We start from the raw sequence: 22,724 nt of genomic DNA, 5'->3' as shown, positions 1-22,724 counted from the left end.
AAACAGGCACTGTAACACAAAGAAAGCAAACCTCTTTGGAGCTGTACGAGAATCCTGCGCTGGGATTTGCTTGCTCTAAGTGACCAATTAAGCTAATGCTCCTAGCGGACTGGCTTAGGGGGATAGAAAGGGATAGAAGCAGATGGAGTGTCTCCCTCACTGTCATGAACCCAGAGAGTAAAAGGAGTGAGGAAACCCTCTTTTGTCCACAGATTCACAAACAAATACAAAAAAATAAATAATATTCTAAGACAGTACAAATGCAAATACTGTTCCCTTGTGCCAATTACATAAAGCATGCCTACATATACAGAATGGTAATTCTTCCTCATTCACAGACAGGACATATGGCAGTGCACTATTCAAAATGCTTTGATAATCCTAATTTTTGTTTCTGGTGCTGAGAGATTATGAAAGGAACTGCATTTGCAACTTATTAAATACTTCCAGGAACAAACAGTTCACTTTATTTGGGACTTGTAGTTTTGAGTAATTAATCATCCATGGAGCAAGGGCCAGTGAGGAGATACCCGTTGGTACCACTGGTCCCATTGGTGGTGGTCGCAGCATGGGGGTTATTCCCTGGAGGTTCCGAGTCCTCCTCATCTGAGCTAGACTCAATATCGCTTCGATCGTCCTTGGACACCTGTGGAATACGAGAAGGTGAGTGCAGCCAGCTCCGAAGGAACCGTTAAGGTATGGCATGCTCAGAAGTATATGCACAATCATACATGAAGAAAAACAGATCTAAATGTTTAAAAAATCAAAGAGGATAGGAACATTGCCATAGTAATAAGTTCCCCTTCTTTGGAGATAGACATTTGGGTGACTAAGTCAGTTTTCAAGGAATGTAGGTGGATTTAGGCATCACAGGGGGCTAGCTTTGTCGACTTCCTTAAGGTACCTTTGGATATTGAGAATGTACTAGACCATGAACCCCACTCTTACTGGCAAAGTGGCATATGGTACTACTGGAATGGCACAATAGGAATTTGGTACAAATGGATCCATTTATTCTCTGATGATCACATTCTCTTCGAGAATCATTTAAAGTCAGCTCTTAATTAACTACACTAATGGAGATATTCACTAGCTCTGTTCACTAAAACATCATTCTTATTTGGCTTTTTTTTTTTTTTTTTTTTTTTTTTTGGCGTTACGCGGGTCTCTCACTGTTGTGGCCTCTCCCGTTGTGGAGCACAGGCTCTGGACGCGCAGGCTCAGCGGCCATGGCTCACAGGCCCAGCCGCTCCGTGGCATGTGGGATCCCAGACCGGGGCACGAACCCGCGTCCCCTGCATCGGCAGGTGTACTCTCAACCACTGCGCCACCAGGGAAGCCCTTATTTGGCTTTTTAATGCATTCTTTGATGATTTAATTTTTCTTTTTTGTCTGCTAGAATTAAGTAGAAATTTTGTTTTGTATACCACATGACAACTAATGGCAGCAGGTGGCATCTGGGGCACTTGCTGGGTGAGGTTTAGTTGAAAATATTTCCCAAGAAAAATCTACTGGCTTGATCATCATGAATTGGCTCCCATCATTCCAGGGTTCTTCCCTCCTCCATTCAGACTCTACAAGTCATGAGTAATGCACCAGGATATAAATCTATATGTTACCATAAAGGATGAAAAAAAATCATACTGTCTCACAAGGAGGTAATGTAGGAAGAAATTACAGAAATACTCTACTGCTTTTAAAATTGAAAGAGTTTGAACCTCCTACTCTATGTCTACATCATGGTAAACATTTTTACTCCACAGGCCTTAAGACCTTTGAGTAACTGCGTGCTGTTTACTTATTGTCTAAGCGGGGGTGGTAGTGGCAGCAATAGGGACCTGGTGGTTTGCTTGGCTTCATAGAAAGTTTCCCAGTCTAGTCCCTTATGATTCTCTACGAGGTGGCTTGGGACGTTGGCAGAATCTCCTGGGAGGCTTTTCAGAATGAACTGGGCTCCACATCTCATCCTCTCTGTCACTGCTACCCCCCAACCAGAGAACCCTGGAATCCACTGCCCTCCCAATTTGAGAAGCCACCATCACTGCAGGAGAGCGTCACCTCCGTCAGGTGGGGTGGGGTGAGGTGGGGACAGGAGAAAGTCCTGGGCTGAGCACTGCTGCTTCAGCCTAAGCAGAGATGTCTGAGTAAATATGTAAAAATGGACCTCACTCCAATGGCCCTTGAGATGAGATGAGAATCACAAGGACCATCTCCAAGAAGATTTAGATACTGAAACACCAAAATGACTAGATTATAAGGATACTTTAACTTAAAAAAAAATGGGTCACAAAGACAGCATAAGAATAAAAGCTCCACTACGTTTAGAAATCCATTAGTCATAAATTAAGCTGCTAATAGGAAAGAAAACTCCAGTTTCAGAGAGCGATTAATTTACATTTGCATGCTTAGTAAGATTATTTTTAATTGCATTTGGAAAAAAAATCTATACTTATGTTACCTCCAAAGGAAGGAACGATTTAGACTATCTCAAAATAACCCACAGGAAAATAGAGTCCATAACTCACGGCCAAGATGAATCTTACTGTCCTAGGTGAACAGCAAAGGCAGTTAAGATATTTTGAAGCCTGAGATCTGGAATAAAATTGACTGTCTCCTAATAAAGTTGAAGAAGTAAACTAGAGAGAAGACAGCATATCTGGTGGAAATAGCAATGCAGTAAGGACACAAATCATCTAATCTACAGCCTCCTTGCATCTTCAGTTACCATTATCATATTGACAGTATTGTGCACATTGATTTAATTTGTATCCAAATGTAGACAGGAGTGTTTTTTAAAATAGAAATACATGCTCATTTTAAAGGGTACGAGGTCACAGAGAAAAAATGAACTTTTGCTTTTAAACAATTCATTGCTCAAAATATTTTGTATTTACATAGGAGCTGATGCCGAGAATTGGCTTCATAGTACGTGACTAGATGTCCCGAGCCCCGGTGGAAGGGGCTCACAAAGCAGTCACGTGCTGCCCCGCTGCCCAGGGCAGCCCTGGCAAGGAGCCGATGCTCTGGTCTCCATTCCGGACCACATTGATCCTCTCCCCAACTTAGTTCTGTTTCTCCTACTTCACTTTGGTCTATTTCTGTTTTTTAGCTGACATGTTGAACACCAAGGAAAGAAATCCGTCTCCTCCGTTGGATCATGAAAAATTTAGCAGAATGAAAGCTCACACAAAAGGTCACTAACTGAGCTGTCCCTAGCATCCCTCACGGCTGGTGGGAGCCACACCTCGGTTAGAGCCTCCAGGCAGTGCCAACAGATTAGACAGGACAATATGCATGGAAACAAAAGCATCAGAGTGCCCCTCCAATGGGCTAACGTGGGACTCAGGACTGGCATAGAGAGAGAGGCGTGAGCAACTTACATGTAAAGGGTTCCACTTCCCAGACTTCCAGGTTGGCAGAAGGAAGAGAACGAACAATGAAAGTAAGAAAATATCACAGAGAACGTTCCAGAAAAGTCACTGCTCTACACAGAGGGCTTGAGGCCTGGGAAGCTTTATTCAAATCAGCTTCATGAGCCCATTTTTAACCAAAGGGATTTAACTACATTTTTACTGACAAAGTCATAAATGGTCATCCTGCATCAAGGAACCCTTTCTCATAAAATAAAAGAATGATTAAATTTCTGTTTGGTATAAGTATAATCAGAGGAGGACCAAGGGAGACAGAGAAAGGGAGAGTAGGAACACAACAAATAATATACCTCCATTGAATCTAAAATTATAAATGCAGATCATTCAGCAAAGCGATGCTACGTGTAAAAAAATCAACTAAACAGAAGAAAATGAAAGTCTATATTGTGTTTCAAAGAGGTTATGCTAAACCTTGAAGGAGAAAAAACAGTTCTGATGAAATTCTAAATAATAAATCATGTTCTTGTTGATTAGAAGAACAGAAAACCATAATTTTCTGGGACATATTAGAAAGGGTGAGTTTTATCTTACCTTGCCTTTTGAAATAGCTTTGCAAGCTATTTTTACGATCAAGTAAGACCAGAAGCAGTTCAAGCCTTGTATTACCAACAGCAGTAGGTTAAAAACCCACCAGGAAGGGTAAGGTCCAACAATCTCCCAACTTTCAAATAATGTGGTATTTAACACCCTAAGGAAAAGGAGAAAGTAGTCATTGAACACAGCTTTTCACTTTGCCTTCAAAGGAACTCTAGTTACTGCAAAGAAGCACGAAGTCAATGATATCCACGGACTACTCCCTGCAAGGATGGTCTGAAGGCTGACAAGGTACTTAGAAGAGTCATCGCCGGAATGATTCCCCTGGTGGCGTAACATTCCTTTGGATTCTAGCTTGAATAGTGTACTTATGCTCCCATTCACTTTTGTTGTCATTTCTTCCGTTAATTTTCATTATGTTTTCAATTGATTCTATTTCTCACTACTGGTTCAAAGGCCTGTATCCTCCTTGAAGTTGCTTTTGGCCTTTAAATAAGTGTGAGGAATACCATTTAATAACATTACATTGCAAGACAAAAAAAGAGTAATTAATTCCAGAAACACTAGTTAAGTTTAAACTATATGCTTAGCACAGTGAGTTAGAATATACTTAAGACCTAATCCCTGTCCTCAAGTGGTTTATAGTCTAGTAGGGGAGCCTGTACTGGGTCCTGAAGTTTGTAAGCCTTCCCCTGGGAAAGAACTGGCAACTGAAAGATATCATATTGAAGTGATGTCTTGAGATGAGTGTTGGAAGGAATTTTTTTTTTAATTATTAGAATATAATGAATATGCTTAGTTTTAAGAGTATGTACTTGAGGCAGGCGAAAGTATTTGAAGTAATTGGTTCCCTCTGTTATCCACCATCAGGACCAGGATGGAGCCGCCACCTGGGGCAGATACAGGACGGCTGGTTTCAGTGCTTGGCTCTCATCCTTGCTGTATCTGCTCCTAAGCCTTTGGAAGTTGATTCATGCCTTCTGGACTCATACTGCTGCCACACAGAAGCACGGAAGCCACAAAATTTTGGAATTACTCTCACTTCCTTGCTTTCCTCCTTAGCTCAGTGATGGGCTGGTTTGGAGATCTAAGTGGACTGACAAAACTCATCGAAGTATATTTCCACCAACTGTCCCTGCAGTGCTTTGCCGGGACCCTCAGGAGAGGTTAGGTGGACAACACTCAGTGACTAAGGGGGAGGGATGGAAAACTCGTGAATGTAAGACACAGACCACTCATACAAGAACAGAAGGCACATATACAGAAAATTTTAATATAAGAGTGTGATGAATGCTTTGAGAGAGGTTAAGAAAAGTACTTAGTGAATTCACAAAAGGAAAAAAAAAAACACATTTGTTTGAGTTGGGATAAGAGGTAAAGAAAAAAAGGAGAATGAATAATAGACATAAACAGGTTCCCCATGCCCAATTTCAGCAACCTGCATTCATAGACCAGAATGAGACAAACAGAGTGTGTCTCTAACCCTACCATATTAGTTATCTCTCAAGGACAATGCTCAATACACATGGATTTAAAATCCTAAAATCAATAGTATGGAGCTGAATTTGACAATTCATTAAAAGTATATTACTCTACGATATAGTAGTATTCATTCTGGTGGAGGGAGACCAACATTAGGAAATCTATTAATATAATTATCACACGTCCATAGGCCAAATTGGTACAAACCTAATTATTCCACCTGCACTGAAAGACATTTGGCAATGTTCAATTCTCCACTGCTGATGTTTAAAACTTGGAACTTAAAGCACTTAATATGATTTTTATCCAGCTCAACTCAGCAGTGGTCATAATATTTAACAAATACCAGAGTTACTGACTTTATAATTAGGAACAAACCACGGACAACCAGCATCACCATTATTATTTAAACCTATTCTGGTAGTTCTGGCTATTAAGTATGGTAAAAAGTCAGAGTTCATTTCAAATAATAGGCATTAAATCTCTCTAACTATTTCAAAGACAGCAAACAATCAAAATCTCCAATAACAGGTAGTGGTTAAAAAACTATGAAGAGATTCCAGAAATTATAAAGTCACTCACAATATTAAACATGTTTCAAGAGTTTCTTATGATAGAGAGAAAAATCATAATATCTCAATTCCATAAAATAAATATATATTTGCACATACACACAGAAAAAGTAAGAGAATTATAATTCATTGGAAGGAATTAAAGCCATTATAGACTTTCTTTCTTTGGTGGATTAGGGAATTTTGTATATTCTTCTTTATATTCTTTTTTCCAAATCCATGACAAATAATTAGGACAAAATACAAGTTATTTATAAAAAGGAATAAGTTAGGATAATGCCTATATTCCTGCCTTGTTATCCCAAGAGGCAGCCATGTCTTTATACACAGTTTGCAGGCCACGGGACAACAGGTCTAAACAAAGGTGAACTTCACGACAGCGAGGGAGGACTTACATACCTTCTGCTTTTCTATCTCCAGCACCTTGCAAAACACTGCGAAGTAATTTGCTCGCTGGACCTGATGGCTGATTGACTGTGTGTTTGTTCAGTAATCAAATAAATAGATATGCACAAGACAACTCGGGAATAATCACAGTAATTTTATTTCAGAACCAGCTCTGCTTCTTGACATATTAAACATGTTGCCCTTCAGAGGGAATTTAGTTTCATTTGAACAGAAAGAGGTCCTGTAGAAATGGCAACCATGACCGCGTGATGTTACGCATTATAAATTAGCCTGTGCTGAATTATAAGTTTGAGAACCTTTCTCACCATTACAGTTTGCTTGGCTTATTATGAACAGAGTGTCATGCAGTCGCTGGTGACATGATATTCACATTGATTTCTGAAACACTGCATCAGAATTCACAGGCTTTGCCATGACAATCAGTGGCACCTCTGAAATGCCACTCAAAAGGAATGGGATTTCTTTGAAAATTGACTTGGCTGCCTGCAGAGACAATTGAGAAAAAACAATCAGTGCACCAAAGAGCTATGTCTCTCAGTGAGAAGCTTGGTAAGGAAAACAATATATGAGGAACTGAGATTGAGGAGAGAGACATTATGCCACTTGGATTCTGCAAAAAAAACAGCAAACCCAGGAAATGGCGCCTTTGTTTAGCCACAGAATGTTTCTGATGAGAAAACTGTCCCCTTTTGGGCAAACTATTAAAAGGTGATGACAGGATTTTATCCTTTCCCAGAGGTTAGGGTTAGGAGTACATACTTTAATGACGTCATTACACATCTATGGTGACAGGGCTCTGAAGAGTGTTATCTCTGAGGTAGGATTGAGGGGACAGGCAGGAGGGAGGCTGCTGGCATGCTGGGAACATTCTCTATCTTGATTCAGGTGGTAAGTATGCAGATTATACATATGCAAAATTTTACAAATGTAAAAATGTATCATGAAGATTTGTGTACGACACTGTGTGCATTATACCTCAATAAACTAAAATGGAAAAAAGTACTCTGGGGCAAACACTGCCAATATGCAACGTCTGGCTTGCATAATTACTATAATATCAGTGTTTTGACCGCACCCCCCCACTAATTTGGGGTCAATATATGGCTTGTAAGAAAATAGATTTTTTTCTTCCCCCAAAATAGCCTACAGCATCAAACCTCCTGCTGCTCCAATCAAGTGGTGGAGAGTTTGGAAGCATAAGGGGCCAGAAAAGACCATTTTCCTTTTCATTAACGTTAGGGTCACTTAACCACTAGATGGCGCATCACGCATGTACAAAGCGCGCTCAAGTAGGTCTATTCTGCCAGAACCTTCTGCCGAAGTCTGGGTCCCAGCACAGAAATCACTCCATCTTCAGGTTACACCTTCCTTTCTAAGAATCTTCCCCAACAACGGAATGAAGAGGCTCCCGTCTGTGCTGCCTTCTTCCTGCGTGATTCCCAATAGAAACGATGCCTACAGGGCAAAGCTCCAAGCAATTCACTGGTGATGTAAAGATGCACCACTTACCACCCCAATAGCTTAGCCCTGATGGGTTATTTTAATGGCTGTTTAATGAATCATAAGAATTTAATTTGACTTGCCCTATAGTTACTTTTGCTCAGGCTTACCCTTTATGGATTTTTCATCTTAAATTTGATTATCACAGAAATATGTATATACAGGCTATGTGGGGATAGGAGGAGGGGAATGTATACATTCATGCAGAAAAGTTTAGCCACTTTTTCTTAAGCAAAGAAAAGTCAGAGTAGTCTCATTTTAATACTACATTTAAGGCTTTACTCATTCATATTCCAAGCATCAATGTGACTTCTGCTTGCCCCTTAAACCTCAGAAGTCCAGAAGTCTTCTACTGTCATAGAGCACAGTGTGAAAAGATCTCCACTGGTGTCTCATTCAGAAAAGCTATAACCGATGCGATTTTTTTTTTCATTTTTATCATGACTGCCAACTCAAAAGTTTATCTTTAGTATGCAAAGTTAGAGAAATATCCTTACTTTCCACTCCATATATCTTACTTTTAAAATATTCTAGTGATTTAGAGGCAGGATCACATATGGTGGTTGAGTTATTAAAGATGACAGAGGCCTAGGTGCTCTCACTGTGTGAATGAAGTTACAGGTGGACGTTTATGATAAGGCCATGGCAAGTAATCATAAGCTTTGCCTGCGCCCCTTCCTTTTCTACCCCCACCAAAGAGCTCCACCTGAGCCTTGGTTGTCTGTTTCTGGAATGATCTATAGAAAAACCACAATAATTAGATCCATGTCAAATATCCAAAGAGAGCCAGGATTGCTTCTCAGGGAGAGTCAGGTTCAGGGCCTCACGCTGAAGATCGCTGCATGATGCCAGTGAGGGTAGATTAAAAAGGAAAACTTGTTTTACAGTCAAAATTAAGGTGTTCTTTACTTCAGAGCTTTTGAATGGTCTTGACTTTGCTTTCCCAGACAGACCGCAGTATATTTCAGGATGTGTGTGCTTCTCTGGCATTTATTTTCATTTGACCTACACAAACCATAAATGAAAAGTAGATTCTACCTAAAGCTTATCCATAATCTACTGGCATGTTTTGCTCATTTTAAAGTAGATGGTAATAGAAAAGCATTTAAAATGTACTCTCCACAGAAACCATGGACACTTAACATCTGAAAAAGAAAAAGTCAGGTAATTAATTCACTGTTATAAGCAATGCTCTTTGTCCTGGTTTTTCTAAAGTAATAAAAGCTCCAGACTTAAGAACAATTTGGTCAAGCGTTGGGTAGTCTGCTAGACAGCAGAAAACCTTGCTCACAATGCCTGGATGCCTAATTATCTCGAATAATAGATTCGCAGCCTGTAGCAGACACAGAAGTAGCTTCTCTATCCCGGAAAGGAAGCTGAACTTGAACACAGAGGGACCATCTGTCTTTCCTCTAGCAATGGGCCTATCAGTTCTGTCATATTCTTATCTGAGTAAGACATAGGGATCAATTCATTTATTTTTACTTTTAGGTCACAGCCTGGCCAGACTTAGACATTGATCCCTTATATCACAGGAAGTTTGTCACTAGTAACTTCCTGGCTGGGGTGGATGTTTTTCTCAAAATGAGTCATTGCCCTCTTGGTGCCCCATTTGCTGTCTGTCTGCCTGAGTTCCCAACCCCTCCACTGCCTGGTCTGCCTTTCTATGTTCCTCATCTCCCAACCTGACTCTCCCTAGAGAAGAACATGTCCTTCAGGCTGTATCCTGATTCCAACATACTTACTTTCAACCCTTCTCTTTGTTGCCTACGTGCCCCTAAAACAGACTTGTCTGGTTCTCAATAACTGCTCTTTTTTTAAAGATTTTTTTTGATGTGGACCATTTTTAAAGGCTTTATTGAATTTGTTACAATACTGCTTTTGTTTTTTATGTTTTGGTTTTTTGGCTGCAAGGCATGTGGGATCTTAGCTCCCCGACCAGGCATCAAACCCGTACCCCCTGCATTGGAAGGCGAAGTCTTAACCACTGGACCACCAGGGAAGTCCCCATAACTGCTCTTTACTGAGTAATTAGTATGTGTTGAGCACTGGCCCAAACACATTATATACATTGTTTTACTCAATCCTTTCAACACCTCATACAGAAGAATCCCCATATAGTAGAATTCTTACACTAGGTTAATATTTATTGAGCTTTATGTGTCAGGAACTGGGCTCAGGCTTTAATGTGCTAACGCATAATCCTCATGAAATAAACCCTATGTGATAAATTCTATTTTTTTTCAAAGTAGGTATTATTATATCTATTTCACAGATGAAGAAACTGAAGCACAGGTTTGTACTGTATGCCCAACACTGTCCCCACTGTTGGGAACACATATTCGTGGGCCTCAAAAGAACTCATAATCTAGTTGGGGAGCTGGGGATGGAATATAAATTGGCATATTGTATTTAGTGGGTAATGTTACCACATGTATCAAAATGTACATACCTACTGTGTCTATGACTCTATTTCCAACCTTTTATCCTAAGGAAGAATTTCAGGGATTTGGAAGATTTAGCCATAAGGATGTTCATTTAAATATTATTTATAGTAGCATACTACTTGAAACATCCTAGATGATGTTTACAAATAGGGTACTGATGAATAAACAATGACCTTCTCAGAAGATGGAATATTCTGTAACCGATATAATTATGTTATAGAAGAATACTTAATGAAATGGAAAAATGCTTATAGTACAATGTTAAATGAGAAAAACAAAGCTATAAAACAGTATGTGCAGAATGATCGCGTTTTGGTAAAGAAAAATATGTAATTTTAAGCATATAAAATGTTAGAAACAAAGACATCAAATTATGAACAGTGGTTATTTCAGAATTATGGGATTGGGATTTCATTTTCTTTGTGGTGTTTCATATTCCATAAAATTTCTATAATGAATATTTAAGTAAAACAGGTATATAATCCCATAAATAAATATCAGTTTAAGTTAAAATTTGAGGAGACCATAGGAGAATGTGCTAATAGAAGCCTCTAAAGGTCTTAACTAGGGCAAGGAGGGCAACAGATTTTCGCAGAGCTGGATGCATTTCCCAAAAGCTACCTCACTAAGTCTCAGAGCTGCACAGGGGCGGCCTGGCTTGGCCATATGCGGTTTTCCTCAAAGTCCCAACATCCTGCTCCAGACAAGAAGGCAGTGACTGACGGAACTTGTCTGTGGTCACACCAGCTGGTGCCCTCTGTTCCCTCAGGCTGGCATGTTTTATGTGAGTGGGGGATGGCTGGCTCCTGGGAGGGCCTAGGAGGAGAGCTGCTCGCAGGGCAGAGCAGGGCGTCCCAGTGGCGGCAAAGTCCCTGCCTCTCTGGGATAGGTCTGTTCACAGCGCTGCCTCCAAAGACAGATGCTTTTATTCCCTCTGAACAAAGGAAGCAGCTCTCTAGGTTCATTCATGGTTATGAGTGTGGAGATTCTGAGACGGTAGAGAGGCCAACTTGAACACACATCATAAGCACATTTGATCGCTTTTGTCCCTGGAATGGGGCTTTGTTGGCATGTTTGGAGCTGTTTTTGTCAGGGTCCCCTGTTTTTGTTAGAGCTTAATAACTGGCCTAAGAACCGTGAAACCTGCCTGATCTCTGCACTCTCCTTCTGTTACCTTCTTATTTCATGATTCTGTGGAAGAAGTGTGTTTTGCAAGATATAAGACAGAGCTTCTGGAAACTATGGGGGCAATACCTGCAAATCTTGTCTTGGGGGCAGGAAGAAACGGAAGCGAGGAAGGGGAAAGGAAAGAGAGAGAAGGGGAATGGGCGGATGGGAAACGGGCAGACAGAGGGGACGAGGAGACAGGGGACCTGCTTTCCTGAGGCATTGCTCATGTCTGTAACTTGAATCAGGACCAGGCCTTGTACAAACTGTGCGTGACATTTAATACCACACCATTTCTGGGATTACATGTTACACTAATAAAAAGAGAGCCACAAGACAAATAGTTGTGCCCTGGAACTTAGGAGGGGGAAATGGCTGTGCAAAGCTCAGGGCCTGAAACTCAAAAGCTTCTTCCACCTGTAACTGCCAGGCTGGGAATCTGCCGAGTGTGATCTGTCTGCTGGCAAACTCAGCGCAGGTACATATTCTAACAGTTTACTGAGGAAGAAAGAAATACAAACCCTGCCTTGGAGAGAAGGACGGCTGAAATGCAGCGAACCCAGAGGCCTCCCCCGCCACCCCATCTGACTCAGGTGGTCCCAGGACAGTTGTTCAGCAAGGGTGTGCAGACTCAGGAGCTGGATGGCAAAGAGTTCTTTTGCAGAAATCCCAACTGCAAACATATCAAGATAGTGGCCCTCGAGACAGTGGTTTTATTTCGTAAAACTTATCTTCGAATACAGTATACAGTGTCCTAGGGCAGCGGTCCCCAACCTTTTTGGCACCAGGGACCGGTTTCGTGGAAGACAATTTTCCCACGGACAGGGTTGGAGGGGGCGATAGGGTTTGTTCAGGCGGTAATGCGAGCGATGGGCAGCGGCTGTAAATACAGATCAAGCTTCCCTCGCTCACCCGCTGCTCACTGCCTGCTGTGCGGCCCGGTTCCTAACAGGCCGCGGACCAGGGGTTGGGGACCCCTGTCCTAGGGGGCTTCATCTAAACGGCAAAAAACCAATTTAACTGCCAGGACAAGACACTCTCTCTGCTCCTACTAGCTAGAGTGTGCTTTACAGTGCTTACCCATTCAACCTCAATCACTTCTTTCCATAGTCCCTGGCCATGAATAGAATGTTTACAGTCAATGAGATGAATATAAGCCTTCTCTTCTCACTGACAGAAATAGCAATAGCCAAGGCCATACCTTAAATCACAAGGGAAATTTCTTACACACCATTGGCTATCCGTGTGTACTGGGCCTAGCACCTTGTTAGGAGGTTTGAGCAGTATTTGGGTAGCATTTGATGCAGCTTTCATTCACATGCATCATAGATGTTGATGATGAAAGTGCTACATCATCAATGGAGAAGTAGGCAAAGGAGATGAACAGACAGTTCACAGAACAAATACAAATACAAATGACTTATGAAAACATGGATGAAATGTTCCACTGTGCTTATAATCCAATGAATACAAAATTAAACAAGAGATATGTATGCCATAGTTTTTGGAATGATGTGTCATGACATCTGCAACCCACTTTCAGATGATTTGACAAATGTAAGAGAAATGCATGTGTGTAAAAGAAATGCAATGGGCACTGCAAGGGGTAACAGTTGATGAGGGCAGGTGGGAGTATATGAGTATTCATTATATATTTTTTTCAAATTCTCTGTGGGTTTGAACATGTTCAAACTAACAAATTAAATTAAAAGAGAAAACGTTTAAACTATCAAATCAAAAGGCATAGAGTGGCTGAATGGATAAAAGAACAAGACCCATCTATATGTTGCCTACAAGAGATTCACTTCAGAAGTAAGTACACACAGAGACTGAAGGTGAAGGGACGAAAAAGGATATTCCACGTAAATGGAAATGAAAAGAAAGCTCAAGTAACTATACTCATATCAGACCAAGCAGACTTTAAAACAAAGAATGCAATAAAATCAAAACGAAAAGGCCACCTACTGAGTGGGAGAAGATGTTTGCAAACCATACACTTGACAAGGCTTAATAGCCAAGCTATATAAAGAACTCATACAACTCAACAACAACAAAACAACTCAATTAAAAAATGGGGAGAGGATCTGAATAGACATTTTTCCAAAGAAGGCATACAGATGGCCAACAGGCACATGAAAAGATGTTCATCGTCACTAATCCTCAGGGAAATGCAAATCAAAACCACAGTGAGATATCACCTCACACCTGTCAGAATGGTTATCAGGAAAAAGACAGGAGTAACAAGTGTTGGAGAGGATGTGGAGGAAAGGAAACCCTTGAACACTGCTGATGGGACTATAAACTGGTGCAGTCACTATGGAAAACAGTATGGAGATTCCTCAAAAACTTAAGAATAGAACTACCATATGACCCAGCTATTCCACTTCTGGGTATTTACCTGAAGAACATGAAAACACTATTTTGAAAAGATACATGCAAAATGGAAGCAATCTAAGTGTCCATCAATAGATGAATGGGTAAAGAAGATGTGGTGTGTATACACACACACACACACACACACACACACACACAATGGAATATCCCTCAACCATGAAAAAGAGTGAAATCCTACTATTTGGGACAACATGGATGGACCTTTTTTTTTTTGAAGAGTAAACTATTCGTTTTTTATTAAATGAGTAAACATTTATTATTCAAGTCACATATTATTTGACATTTCTTGCAAGCAAATAACTCCTTAGAAATTCTGTGATTGTGAAAATTAGACTGTTATAACTTACTGTATTTAGGATTGTGTTACTTGCCTCTGACTTCTTTGAACTCAGACACCCCTAACTTCATACATTGTTTCCTACTGAGAATAATCTTCAAACTTTATACTGATTAGAACATGGATGGACCTTGAAGGTGTGATGCTAAGTGAAATAAGTCAGATAGAGAAAGACTAATGCTGTATGACTTCATTCATATGTGGAATCTAAAAAAACAACAAACAGACAAAACAAAATAAAAACAAACTCCTTGATACAGAGAACAGATTAGTGGTTATCAGAGGGGAAGGGGGTAGGCGAAGTGGATGAAGGGGGTCAACTATATGGTGATGGATGATAACTAGACTTGTGGTGGTGATCATTTTGTAGTGTATACAGATGTTAAACTATAATGCTGTATACCTGAAGCTTACATAATTAAACTATCAAATATATATAAAAAAGAAGATAAACCACTGTGCTGCCAAAAATACAACAAAAGCAATGCTCTTGTAAGTGGCTGGTCAGAGTGTAAATTGGTGAAATCTTTATAGAAAATTTGGCCATACATATAAATATTTTTAAATGATTGTTTATCCTCATAAATTTACTTTTCCAGTTATCTATCTTTATCTTTAAATAAATACATTGTCAACAAATTAAAAAACATACTGTTTTTAATGGCAAAAAAGAAACAAATGGTTAAAATGTGTATCTGTAAGGTAGAATGTTATTCATACATTAAAATCATCTCTCTTTGGGCTTCCCTGGTGGCGCAGTGGTTGGGAGTCTGCCTGCCGATGCAGGGGACACAGGTTCGAGCCCTGGTCTGGGAGGATCCCACATGCCACGGAGCGACTGGGCCCGTGAGCCACAACTGCTGAGCCTGCGTGTCTGGAGCTTGTGCTCCGCAACGGGAGAGGCCGCGATAGTGAGAGGCCCGCGCACCGCGATGAAGAGTGGTCCCCACTTGCCACAACTAGGGGAAGCCCTCGCACAGAAACGAAGACCCAACACAGCAAAAATAAATAAAATTTAAAAAAAAATCATCTCTCCTATTTAACAACATGGAAGAATCCTCACAATTTAATGAAAAGTGAAAAAATCATATTAAAATCATATGCAGTATGATCTCCAGTTTTCATATGTATGTGTTAATACATGCATATATAAAATGCGATTAAATTGTGATTAAAAGAAAATATTCTAAAATGTTCACATTGGCTACTTCTGATTCTAGGAATTTAAAATAAAAGATTTTCTACATGTATGTAGTATTCTTAGAGAAAACACTTAAGAACTTTTTTCAAGGATGATGGTCTAAAAAACTTTAACCCTTTCAAGTTAGTTCAAAAATACCTATTTGTGTTCCACTCTCAGCGGGGGAACAGGTGAAGCTGAATCTTTGGTGTCGGGCCTGAACACCTTTAGGAATGCCCAAAGTGTACACATGGAGGGGAACTCGAATCTGAGCCACACCTGTTGGTTTTAGGATTCACATTTCTATGAACGAGTATCCTTAGCATGGCACTCAGATGGTACTAAAGAAACAAATCCAAGAAGAAAAATCCCAGGAGGTCAGATGGACCTTCCCGATTATTCTGCCCAACTCTTCCTTTGACTGAGATCTCACCTGGAACATGATGGCAAGACATGGCCTTCCACCTGCATCCTTGTCCTGGGACCCCCAATGTGAGGGTGAAGAGTCTAGGGTGAAGCATATAGCAGGTGCTCCACAAATACCAATTTTTTGGCAAATATTTTAGGTTAATGAGTAAATATACATGTGATTTCTGGAGTCTGTATAAATTTATATATATATGTATATAACATGTCCATTGACAATGTTCAAAATCAGTTTTTAATCGGAATGGTGTTTTCCAGTTTTAAACTAATTCCCCTTAACCTGTAGAATTTAGAAACCTGGTTTCTCCGAGTCCCATCCTGTGCCATGTGCTTCAATGAGGCTGTTCCGCAAGGCGGCAGTTCCCAGGCCTGCTGCTCACTGGAATTCCCTGGGGAGCATTAACAGTCCTGATGCCTATGACGGCCTCCAGAGACTGTAATTCAGACGGTCTGGGGCATAGCTTGTGTGGTGCCATCTTGAAAAGGTCCCCAGATGACTCTAATGTGCAGACAAGTTTGGAAACTGCCTCTTTTGTTCTCTAATTCCCTTTTGTACTTGTTTATTTATTTATTTTTTTAAAATCTACAAACAATTCTGAATAACTTTTGATGATCCGTTTCAGCCCTCAGTAGATGTGATGGCTGCAGGTCACTTATGATTGTGTGTGGATGAATGACGGTTACCAGGCTGTGCATGAAATGTTTACAATGTTGTACCCTCACCCACTTTAATGAGAACAATAGCACCCTGGCATCAGAATCCCCAACTCTGAGGTTTCAAACTGCCCCAACTCAGAGAGAGTTGAGGACCCCACTCTTCCCAGCCCCTTGGCTTACCCTCCTTTGGGCTACACAAAGCTTATGTTTAACCTCCCAGGATTTTGCAGAAACTGTCCTTCGAAGAAAGGGTCTGAAGCATGAGCTTGTAAACTCATTCAGACAATAAGTAAAGCCCGATGCAAAGGAGGGAGAGTGTCCACAGAACCAGATCAAGAAGCCCAAAGCTGGAAAAGAAGATGGCGCCCTCATCCCTGCCCACATATAATTGATATTAAAAATGATTCCAAACCACAAAACAGTAAGAAAATCCCTAAAAATCTTTTTCTCTTTTGTCATGGGGAATCAAGTCAATTCTTGTTGAAATGTAAAAATATTAAAAAAAAAAAGCTTATGGCCCACTTTGCTTGTGTCCTAAGCACACACTTGGTGAGTGTTTGTGATTCATCACCCAGTTACGATGACTTGGGTCACTTAACAACCATGATGCTAAAGAGAGAGCAGTGTTCATTATAGATTTTTACTTGATAAGAATATTCCCCTTTAGATTCAGTCAATGTCATCAAGTTTCCTAAGATATATCACTGGACTTGTTATGTTTAAAACACCAGAGGAGACTATATAAAAGACTTTCATGTTCATTTTTGAAAAGCAACTCTCACACGGCTCCAGCTAGTAACTCACTGTCTCTTCGACCTTACCTCAAGTTGCCCCTTCCATCAGGATGGCAAATATAAATATGGATACAAATATTACCCTACTTCTCTAACTGGGAGGGTTAGGAATGGCCCCAAGTAGTGTGAAGCCCTGGGGCAAACTATCCCTTCCTCACCTAGTATATCGAGACAAGGGAAAATGACTCTGCCTGGAAAGGCAACCAAAGTCCCAAATAAGCATCCATCCCAAGGAGAAGGGTGTCAAGGGGCAGCGGGGAGCCATCTTACTGCTCTGTAGCAGTGATGCCGAAAGGTCTCAGGAATAATCATAACTGTTTGAATCACTCTCCTGCTTTGAGCCTTCTAATCACGGCCCACTGCAATAAGAATAAAATCCCAAACACATCCCAAGGCCCATAAAAGTTCCTAATCTGGACCTCTCCTACCTCTCCAACCTCAACTCTGGCCATCTCCCTCTTGTTCATCAAGCTTCTTTCTGTTCCAGAAATAGGCCACCACTGTTCCCACCCCAGGGTGCTGGCACTCGCAGTTTCCTATGCCTGGCCTCTTCCTATGACTTGTCCTTTAATGTGTGTCTGTTTCATTTTAGATATTTTCCCATGATTTCACTGCCTCTCGCTTTAAAGCATAAGCTCTAAGAGTGCAATGATTGTGTGCATTTGACCTGCTTTGGATCTGCCAAGGCACTTTACAGAATATTAGGTGCTGAGAATGGGTGATGCTTGATCAGTTCCCTTTCCAAGAAATCTGACAGCAGGCGTGGCCCTCACTTCAGCAGTCCCCAGAGTATTCCTGCTGGATACACCGATTTACAAGTACAGATAGAGCAGTGCTGCTTTTCACACTTGCTTTGTGATATTTATACCCATAGGCATAATTATTCAGTGCATTGTGCCATGATAATTGTTTTGGGCTTGTTTACTGCCAAGATGTTCGTTTTAGCAGCAGCATTAGACACGCCACAGGAAAAAAAAAAAGAGAACATTAGGCCCCTGAAAATAAAATTATTAGGATGTTAGGCAATAAAGGAGATGATATCTCACACTGAGACTAATACAGAGTGGCTTTGGAAGCCTTTTCAAGTGAACCCTATAACAAGCAGAACCGAAGCAAATTGCAATACCAACAAAATGCTAATGTGCATTTTTATCATTATCCACTGTGATTTGTTTCTTTCTCCGCAGAACAAGACAAATGACAGTGAAATCAAAGCTCAATTTTTTTGTCCTTAAAGCTCCGACTTTTTCCCTTAAAGCCTGGGTCCTCAACAACCTCGGAGCTGCCAAGAATGTACTCATCCTTTGAAACAAATGCTACGCTGAGAATGAAGTTTTCAGATGCTAACTGTATAACCCGGGGACTTCTATGTTATTTACATGCCCCTTGTACCAAGGAACCAATACTTAGAATGTTACCCCTGCTGCTCTTGAATGCAGCATTCACATTTATGGTCTTTGGATATGAAGAGTGACACACCTTTAAAGTGTGCCTGCCTAAGCTAGAAGCTGTGGTCCTGAAATAACAATTTTCTTGATTTCTCTGTGAACTTTGGTCTCACTACCAGCCTGAGCTCATGAAACAAATGAGCAAACGATCAAAATCATGCTTGTGATTCTTTTCTTCAGTTTGGTTTTCCAGCCAAGTTGATCTTCTTTTGTTTTGTTTTGAAATGCTCCTAGACACACACACACACACACACACACACACACACACACACACACTTGCCTGCATGGCACCTTCTCTTGGATATTTATGAGGCACCTCCAAAACCAAATTTATATTTTCTCCAAGCCTATTCCTATTAGATGTAACACCACTGCCACAACTACTGCCACTCCTATTTTTTTTTTTTTTTTTTTTTCTTTTTGCGGTATGCAGGCCTCTCACCGTTGTGGCCTCTCTCGTTGCGGAGCACAGGCTCCGGACGTGCAGGCTCAGGGGCCATGGCTCACGGGCCCAGCCGCTCCACAGCATGTGGGATCTTTCCAGACCGGGGCTCGAACCCGTGTCCCCTGCATCGGCAGGCGGACTCTCAACCACTGTGCCATCAGGGAAGCCCACTGCTACTCCTATTATTAACCATCATAACTCCAGGGACATACTATTGTGTTCATCCCCAAATTTTGCAGAAGAGTTTAGAGTGAGTAGGTAATTCACCCAGAGCCATACAGTCAGAGTGACAGACCCAGGATCTGAACATATACCAGGTTTATCCAGAGCTCATTCTGTTAACCACCATCTCCTTACTTCAGTACATGGCTTTAGCCCTCATTGAGTTACTTAAGTCAAAATTGTGGTGTCACCCTTTACCCATCCTCTCTATAACCAATGTGGCTATACACCCTGTCAATCTCCTGAATTCCTCTGGAATCCATTTACTTCTGTCTACACTGCTACTACTACTCTCTACCACCATCAACTCCTACCTAGGCAGTTACTGTAACAGGATTCTAACTAGATGAGTCCCCAACCTAGATCTTGTTGCAAGGTGATTACAAACAAAAAGACAATGTGAACATGTCAATCCCACACTCCCAATCTATCCCTCCCCCTTGTCCTTGCCCTCTGTATTTAACCAACAAGGGCTTACTGCACAGCACAGGGAACTCTGCTCAATATTCTGTAATAACCTATGTGGGAAAATAATTTGAAAAAGAATAAATACATGTATACGTATAACTGAATCACTTCGCTGTACACCTGAAACTCACACAACATTGTTAATCAACTATGCTCCAATATAAAATAAAAATTTAAATAAAAAACAAACAAAACTACCAATTCCATAAACGTCACAGAACCCCAAGAAATAAAGTAACACTTTAACAACAAAAACAACAAAAAGACAATGCGAGTAATGAAATCGTGGCAGTATTTGGTCAGGAGGGGATCATTCAGATAATCCAGATTATATATATTTTAAGAATTATCACTGTGAACCATTTCAAAACACTTTTCTCAGTTCTTGAGTAGATCCGTGAGCCCTGAGTGCCCAAGCTGACCCAGACTCATTCCTCAGATGGGGGCTTCAAAGTCGTTCCTTAGGGAATCATCCTCTGACCCTCAGAATAGGTCGGATCCTCACAGCAGCCCGAACGTCAGCACAGTACTCACCACTGCAGCTGTGTGACTGGTATCTGCCTCCCTGGATTGAAAGCTTCATAAGGGCAGGGACTGAAATGTCTACCTTTTCACTGCTGGTCTCAAATACCTAGTAGAGTGTTTGGCAAATAGTAGGATTTGAAATATTTGTAGGATAAATAAAATTTTTCCATAATTAGAATGGCTTTAATATTTTCTCATTCTGAAGGTAATATGTACCACCTAGAAATTTCAGGCTATCTAGAAAAAGTTAAGAAAGTAAAGTCAATTCCTTTCCATTTTTTCTTCAAATTGGGCTAATCAACATTTATTTTCATCTGTTGAGAACCACAGTTTTGTGGGAAGTGCCTTTAAATCATGTATATGTGATTGAAAATCCATGGGATTTTGCCCTCTTTAGGCAACATATATGCACAAATTTTGGAAAAGGACACAAGACTAATCTTTCCCTCGCTCTTTTCGCCATATTGAACTTGTCAACATCAGTTTCTAATTTGACCTGGAGAACTTAAGCCACATCCCCCTAAATGCTGGCTCTTCCAACCTCCTCTCTTTCGCACATGGTTTCCCATCCTCTTCATACCTTGCTAGACAGTAGAATCAGTTGTGTTATATAAAACTGAGGATCCAGCTATTTGTACTTAGCAAGAATAAAATAAAATAAAATAACAGCATAAAATAACCGAGAACAAAAGAAAAATAATTTAAATAATGTACTTAAATAACTTAACCCATCTGTCACTTTCTTAACTCGCTGGAGTTAAGGGACATGAATCCTTTGTACACTTGGACACTCTCAGTTCTTACCTTACTTGCCTTTCAAAATGAGACCATCTTGTTACATGCATCATAAATTTAGGAATATACACTCAATTTTTACCATATGACCTAACCTTGGAACCTAGTCCCTGGGTAACATTCTATCGCGTTTCATATTGTGTTCTTCCCTCTCTGCTTTCATTCATGGTGTTACCTTAGGATGGCCTGTCCTTCCTCCCATTTACCACCTATTTATCCCTCAAGGCCCAGCTCAAATATCACTTCCTCAGTGAAACCATCCTTGCATCCCTGATCAGAATTAATCAAAGCTTCTACTGTGCCCCTACCACAAAATTTTATACCTCTCTTTACTACTTTTTGCTGCCAGCAGTCTAATGTCAGAACTGGATCAAAAGCTCCTTGAGCAGAGGCATCATATGTATTTTTGTATCCCTGGTGGGTAGCCCAGAGCCTGAGTAAGCTTTTGATAATTTATACTTGGTAAAGAACAGAACCTCATGAAATTTTCTTTGACTTATAACCTCTTAAAACATCTGTGATACAAATTCTAAGTTACAATGTTCAGTTCCGCGCTTGCTTCAAAGTTCATCCCCTCAATGGATTGTTTAATTTAATATATTCAAGTTTTATTCTGAGGAATGAGAGTTAACATTAAGCCAGAGTTTAAAACTTTCTGAAGTTCAGTATAATCTATAAAAATATTGAATCACTATGTTATACATCGAAAACTAATATAATATTGTAAATCTACTTTAATTAAGAAAAAAAAAGAACATTAGGGAGAAGCAGAAAGTAGGACACAAAACTTTCTGAAGTTCTAAACTTCCATACTTAGCAGAGCACACCAATCACGATGTTAAAGTACCGATTATATAACAAAGGACAATTTAGACGCATCACCAGAAACTAAAGTAGCTCTTTTCTGTTTGGTTCCTGATAAACTGCTATTGTTTATTGTTTAATAATTACCACCATCTGTCATTTGAATTTTTCACACCACCTGTCAATAACTACATGGCAGAGCAAAGCTGATTCACACCACTTCTATTTGGTCAGATGTAACGAGCCCTGCCCAGATAAATGTTAGCAAAGGGCAACACCTGACTTCCGTGCCCAACTTCATTTTTCACAGAGGGAAGCTAACCTTAAGGCAACCAATTCATAATATGAGTCTCTCATCCTGTATATAAAATGGAACTAAGTTTCATATTTTGGTTTTTAACTTCTATTATTGAAAATTTCAAATCCATACATGAGGAGAAATACAATAATATAAACACCCGACACCTCAATACACGTTCAGCATGTATTCAATAATGATCAACTCACGATCAATGTGTTTTCATCCCTATCTCCCTCCCCGTTTACCTTCAATTATTTGGAAACTAATCCCCAACACCATATTATTTAATCTATAAATATTTCAAACTCTTGGGAAAAAACCTAACCACAATGCTATCGTCACACCTAAAGACATGAACAATAATTCACATTCACCCATTGAGCCCAT

General features: G+C 40.3%; 1 protein-coding gene across 2 annotated transcripts in view; it reads right to left on the bottom strand.

Moving 5' to 3' along the window:
- Window positions 1-493: 493 nt before the first annotated feature.
- CERS6 (ceramide synthase 6) overlaps window positions 494-22,724 on the bottom strand; it is a gene marked incomplete at both ends in the record, with an annotated part of 326,214 nt that continues 303,983 nt past the window's right edge. The window contains 3 exons of one of the 2 annotated variants that reach the window (XM_079710750.1): window positions 494-646; window positions 3,381-3,404; window positions 3,963-4,119. In XM_079710750.1, the coding sequence (XP_079566876.1) occupies window positions 494-646; window positions 3,381-3,404; window positions 3,963-4,119 (334 nt within the window). The remainder of the gene's footprint in view (window positions 647-3,380; window positions 3,405-3,962; window positions 4,120-22,724) is intronic. The other variant, XM_079710751.1, reaches the window with a different exon arrangement.

Source organism: Hyperoodon ampullatus, assembly GCF_949752795.1.
Source record: "Hyperoodon ampullatus genome assembly, chromosome: 8".
Taxonomy (NCBI): Eukaryota; Metazoa; Chordata; class Mammalia; order Artiodactyla; family Ziphiidae; genus Hyperoodon; species Hyperoodon ampullatus.
Note: the sequence above shows the minus strand (reverse complement) of the source record. Positions and strands in the feature narration are given on the sequence as shown.